Below are 6866 nucleotides of genomic sequence, written 5' to 3'. Positions count from 1 at the left end.
TAAAACATATCGGCATAGTCCGTACATATGACAAAAATTGAAAACAAATAAAGAAAAAAGAGAACCAGAAAATCATGTGTCTTCCTTAGCTAATGGCCACGCTACTCAATGTGATCATCCTGCTGGCAATAAACCGCTCATAATTGAAGCCAATTTAGTATACTTACGTGCAGAGAGTTGATCAATAAACAAACAGAAGAGGTACATTTTGAAATGAAACAGTTATCTTAAAATATTGCAACTAGGATTCCTCGACATCACTATAAAAACAAACTTATATGCTATGTTTACATCTGCCTTAATCTATTTGCTATCTCTATTCTAATACTCCAATCTCCTTTATTAGAAAGAAAATAGAAAGAGCTATAGCTTAGTGAAAATGGCCATTTCTGCTATTAAACTTGTGTACATTTTCTTCATTTTGAGTATTGTTGTGCCAAGCTTTGCCAAAGAGTACGTGGTTGGAGGCAGAAAGGGTTGGAGTCCAGGCGTTGATTATCATCATTGGGCTTATGGGAAAAGCTTTCGCATTGGAGATGTTCTCCGTGAGTATTGCTTAACAGCTATTTTCTCGGATGCTATTTCTTTTTTAGTCTGTTATAGAATGAATAACACATATTTATTTTAATAATTCTTTAGTTTTAAATGTTTCATTTTATCATCGACGAAAGATAATAATTTCAGGATAAAATACATGATTATTTTATCTCGCGTTTAGTTATGGGTGTTAATTAGTCCCCGTAAACTATTTTATATGAAAATAATGAGATTAGCTAATCCCACAGTATATCCTAACCCATGGCATACTCTCTTTTATGGGTTGTTTGGTTGAGGGGATAAGGGCTAACAATTTCGGGATAAATGCAAGATTATTTTATTCCGTATTTGATTATAGGTATTAATTAGGCACGAGAAACATCTAATACTAAAATGATGAAATTAGTTATCCCATATAGAAGGTGCAATAGCTAATTAATCCCATGAGATGTCCTTATCTATTTCATCCGGGTAATCAAATGATCCCTTATAGTTATAAAAATATTATAGGATTTATTTTTAAAATCACAAGTTCTAATAGTACTTTCAAAAATCTTTCTTTTCAAAATTCTATATCCAATTAAACACTATCGTAACAACTATTGTCTCTATTTTCATTTCACAATTAATATGCTTTAAAGTCTGTCGCTAATCTTAAGAAGAGAGTTGTTGAAAGTACGTTAATACACTGGTATATATATGAATTTAACTATTACTAGTATTTTCTAACATTGTCATGAAATTTTCTATTACTACAACTTAATTTAAACTATTATAAAAGATTACTTGACTTAATTTCACGTTACTTTATTTACAAAGGAAAGAATGAAATTAACAGCTTCTGAAATGATGACAGGTTTCATCTACCACCCAAAACTGACAGATGTGGCTTCAGTAGATATTTCAAGCTATGCTCTTTGTGATGGTGTCAAAACTTACACAAAGGATAACAGTGGGCGTACATCAATTACTCTTGACAATTCTGGGGCTTATTACTTCATCTCTACAAACCAGACACGCTGCTCTTCTGGTCTCAAGCTAGAATTGCACGTTGTTTGAGAAGCACATTGTAATATTGTTTGAGAAGTAATTGTTGCATTCTTTTTCTTATAAAAATTGTCAATTTGTATTCTTTTATTTATGCACTTGTAAGGTTCTGTTTATATTTACGTGAATATTCTAGTCATTTGCTAGAGCTTTCTCTTTGATGAACTCTATATTATTGGTGTACCTCTCATAAGAAGTTAATTTTATTAGTTAATTTTGAATATAATTCCATTTGTTTCCTTGATTCTTATTTTCGGATTGTTCTCTGTAATTCGAGGACTGGAGCAAAGTATTTCTCAAATGTAGGATGATGTCGACCTCCTAAGAATGTATTCGACATAAAATTGGACAATACGTTTCTCTTGATCTCTCCTTCTTGATTCTTCTATCGAGGGCCAAAACAGCGTATCTCGAGAGAAGGAATTGTGTGGATCTTCTTGAAGTATTTGACTGTCAAGAAGCGTCTCGCCACATTTCCAATTGAGCTCGAGGAAGAACATCTCTTGCTCCCTTTAATTTTGAGAAATACATATTATTCGATGTTTTGATCTCTTTGTTAATGTAACTCATGGGATTTTTGATATTCTTCTTCAATAGAATATGTAATTTAGGGTAGGGTAGACAAATCTTTAGTGGTTTTTGGGCTTCAAGACCATATATTGTACTTATCTTGTAGATGTACGTTTACAACAAGGGCAACTAAGGTTACACACAAGCGGAATATAAATAACAAATCGAGCAATGAAAATATCAAGAAAGAAATCTAATATAAATCTCAAGCCCTAATTGCGTATAACGTAACAATTGATATATAAAATCAATCACTCCAAAGAACGATTAGAAATAAGCAAAGATATGAAGATCATTTCTGGCTTGAAAGTAATTCTTGAAGTTCAATATAAACAAATTAGTTTCCAACACCTCAGAGATGTTTGTCAATATCAAAGTCAAAATTATATTTCGACCAAGCTAATTAAAAACAAGTCTTAAGGCTTCAATTTACACTATGGCTTAGAATTGGGCAAAAGAATACAAAATCAAACAAATAAAATGCTAGAACTTATAGTCTTTTATTGGGTGTCCGAACAAAGTCTCACTTTGGTAGTTGAAAAGATTGGGAACCTACATATAAGGTATATGAATCTCTTAATAGTGTGAGGCTTTTTAAAGGAACCGTGCGGGCTTGACCCAAAGTGGACAATATCACACTATGTAAAGAGTAGCTTTGGTCTGGTTGAGCCTAACAAATGGTATCAGAGCCCAGGTTCGGTGGGATGAGTATAGAGATGACAAAATGATGGTGTGGTGCAGCGCACACACAAGAAGAAGCTAGTTCCGGGCTTCGGTTGCCATAATACTCTAACAATATGGGTGGCACGGTGTGAATCTCGGAAAAAGACCCGTGAATCATGGTAGTGAGCCACGTGGAACTTCGTTCGAGTGGGGATTGTTGGGTGTGTGAATAAAGTCTCACATTGGTAGCTGAAAAGATTAGGAGCCTATATATAAAGTGTAGAAATTTCTTAATGATGTGAGACCTTTTGGAGAAAACCGTACGAACTTGGCCCAAAGCAAATAATATCACACTATATTAAGTATATCTTTGGGCTGATTGAGCCCAACATCTTCTACACCGGGGCACTGGTAGAATGGGCATAACTTTATGGAGAGTCAAATTAAAATGACGATTTATTTAGACCTCTAGAAATTAGACTTCTATGATCTATAATAATAGTACAGAAAGAATGACCAAGTATCTCATTGATTGAGAACTATTATATACTCTGATGAAATGAAGAAAGAGAGTTCCAAAGAAACCTTAATTTTATTTGAGAAGAAAATTCATCAAGCATAGATATCTTAATAGAAAAGAAACCACAAAATTTTATTAAAGTAAAACATGCATTATAATAAATCCATAAAAAAAAAAAGAACGGAAATATATTTGTAATGAATCATTTAAATTCCATCTTTCATATTTCTCTTTTTATGTGGAAATTAAGCTAAGCATATTTACAGACTCTTCATCTAAAAATATTTTTAAGTACTAAAACTAATTATATAAATAAGTAATTACGTGTTTGAATAGAAGTCTAAAAATGATAATAAGTAATTAATGTATTTGATAGAAAAGTCATGATAAGTATTTTTTTTTGTTAATATAACTTAGATATCCTTAAAATTATTTACAAATTATAAAATAAAAAGTATATTTACAATAAGGAGGACCGACAACTATGGCTAAGAAAGAGGAAGGGGGTTTTATCCTGGAAATAGTATTTTGAGAATTAAAAAGGAACAATTACACTGTATATCACCCGACCCAGTGCTATAACCAAAAAGAGCCCATATTTTACGATTTTATCCGTTGGGGCCAATATTGTATATATCTTGAAATAAAAGTTTCACTGTTTAACCCAAACAATCTTCACTCGTCTCTTCTACGTCTTCTCCTCTTCATCACTCCACTCTAGTGGCCACCTCCTCTAAGCTTTTTATGAAGTGAAGATTTTGATTTCCAAACAAAAAATTAGGTTGAGGAAGTTAGAAGCTTTCTAGATCTGAAAATGTATAAAAGAATTATGCCCAAATTTGCGCCTATGCTATTGAAATTAACTAATAATAGTCCAAGAAGTTTCAATCTGGAGATTTAGTTCAGTTGGAATAGTTTGCGACTCTTTGAGAACGAATTTGGTAAGGTAAAATTGGGAAAACCCGAACTAGGTTCTTGATTTTAGTTGAAATTTGTTCAAGATTGAAGCTCGGGACTAAGATTTTGAGCCTATTCCATTTTAAGAGTTTTTTTACAGACCTTTCATGACCCGAAATCTCTACCATGGGGTGTTGATGGCGCCTAACATCCATATGCTAGGAAGCTTACATCAACCATAGAATTAACGAACTTTATCAATTTAAAACAAAATAACCATAATTAACGATTGATAAAATCTGAAATACATATGATAAAACCATAAAAAACACAGTCTATACTAATCTCAGAAATTCGGAGTCACAAGTACATGAGCAACTAGAATACTACAAATATGGTCTAAAGGAATTACAACTATTTGAAACAAAGTAAACATTAAGAAAAAATATATATAATAGAAATTGACTTCAAGGACTGCGAACGCCGTGCAACTCTACCTCAAATCTCCTGAGCTAGTGAATCCGGAAAAACTCCTCTACGTGCCACCGAGACAAATACCAAAGTTTGCACAAGAAGTGCAGACGTGTAGTATGAGTACTATTGACCCCATGTACTTTGTAAGTGTCGCGCCTAACCTTGACGAAGTAGTGACGAGGCTATGGCAAGACATTAACTTTAAACGCGTACGAATAAAAATAATAAAAGACAACAGAAATATAGATAAAGCGGTAAACTCATAAGTACGAGATCCAAATGTCAACTAACAGACGGTCCCGGAATAACATCATCTCGCTGTTGATACCCAATTTTTTCCTATATATTTTAAATATGCAAAATAGCATATATATATATATATATATGAATATACAAGCATGCACAAGGTTTTCATTATTTTTTCCATAATTTTAAGGGGTTAAATTGATTTATTTTCTCCCTTTTTATCCATAAAATCTCCTTTTCAAAATTATTGTTTTAATAACTCATTTATTATATTTCTATATTTATGCCAAAATATGGCTAATGTAATTTTTATGTATTTTAACAATTACATTTAGTATTTTTAAAGCTAAATTGCATATAATTGCAATGTTAGCCCATTTTAAGATATAATTATATTTTATATGCATAAAACTGGTACCCATATTTTTAAAATGTCAATTATGTATTCTAAAACATTTTGGAACATTAAATTATTTCTCAGAAATTACTTATTATTTATTAAAATTAAAATAGGGAAAAACTAACTATTTAAATAATAGCCAAATTTGGCTTTCAATTATAGCCAAATCGGACCCCAATTACCAGCCCAATTTTACAATCAATAACCCAACCCATACCTATTTACCCTTACCCAAACCCGAAGCCCACCTACCCATTAGAGATCAACGGTCCAAATAATTTCCTTCCCTTTTAATTCTAACCAACCCCCTAAACCCTAATCATTTCTTCAATCCGCCGCCTTCAGATGCTCTCGTCACCACTCTTCTCTCAAACCTAACCCTAGACTCCTCCACTCACCTCCTTCTCTGGTCATCTCTGGCTACTATCTTTCAAACCCCAAGCCTCCAATGGTCACTCCATCGCCTTGCTCATCATCTCTAAGGCCCTTAAGAGTCCTGGGCCATGTCGATTTGGACCTAGGGTTTTTAATTCTGTTGTTCAAGGCTTCTTTGGTGTGATTTTGGGCAAAATCACACGTGTGTGTTGCAATTTGTGAAGTTACAACAAGTTCTTTCAATTTCTACTTAGGTTTCCTTTTGAAATCCTAACTCTCTTCTCGATCTCTCAGATCTATGTTATTTTCATGCTTTAAGCTTGTTTTCTTCTATGATTTGCTTATTCACGAGCTTTCTTCTGAAATATCTTCTACTCTAAACAGTTTTTACTTTCTTTGAAAACTAGGGTTTCTCGGAGTTCTTTCTATACCTATTTCGACCGATTTCTTTATGATTAAACCTTCTTCCCTTGTTTATTTTGACCGATTCTATGTTCCTACTACTTTTTAACTCAACTCTTTTAAAAACCCTAATTTTTAAAGCTTTTTCTTTACTTGTTTTTGTGTGTTAGCATGATTTTCTTTACCAGTTTCTGTTTGTTAGCATGATTTTCTTTACTTATTTCTGTGTGTTAGCATGATTTCCTCTACTTTATTTCTATGTGTGTTAGCATGATTTTCTCTAATTTGTTTCTATGTGTGGTAGCATGATTCTCTTCACTTCGTTTCTGTGTTAGCCTGTTTACCTGGTTCTTGTTAATCTCTCATGGTCACCATGCTTCAAATATATTCTACTGAATCTTTAGCCTACTTATATCACCTATATATGATTGTTTTTGCTCATCTCTTGTATCTTTTTGCCTATATAATTGACCTTGTTTGATTGCTACTTCTGTTCATTCGTCTCTAATTATATGTTGAAGTATGCAGAATCATGACTCCCCATGATTGATTCTGATTTTCCTTAAATGTTGGTAACTGAAAGATTTTCTTTCGAAGCCCTAGAATTCTACTCGTCTGTTTGAATTAATTGATTTTATTACCTTATTTACTGTGTTACTTTGTTTTACTTAGTCTTTCCTTAGTTAGGTTTTTCTGAATTTGGTCCTAATTGACTACATTATGCCTACTAAACCC

At 32.7% G+C, this 6866-nt stretch overlaps 1 protein-coding gene across 1 annotated transcript; it reads left to right on the top strand.

Annotated features, from left to right (window-relative positions):
- Positions 1 to 311: 311 nt before the first annotated feature.
- On the top strand, positions 312 to 1756 carry LOC104214261 (basic blue protein-like). Its single transcript, XM_009763916.2, has 2 exons — positions 312 to 545; positions 1394 to 1756. The coding sequence occupies exons 1-2, from the start codon at positions 380 to 382 to the stop codon at positions 1594 to 1596; spliced, it is 369 nt and encodes a 122-aa protein (XP_009762218.1). The 5' UTR covers positions 312 to 379; the 3' UTR covers positions 1597 to 1756.
- The last annotated feature ends 5110 nt before the right edge of the window (positions 1757 to 6866 follow it).

Source organism: Nicotiana sylvestris, chromosome 11 (assembly GCF_000393655.2).
Source record: "Nicotiana sylvestris chromosome 11, ASM39365v2, whole genome shotgun sequence".
NCBI classification, from domain to species: Eukaryota; Viridiplantae; Streptophyta; class Magnoliopsida; order Solanales; family Solanaceae; genus Nicotiana; species Nicotiana sylvestris.
The sequence above is the reverse complement of the archived record's forward strand: the minus strand, read 5'-3'. Positions and strand labels throughout refer to the sequence as shown.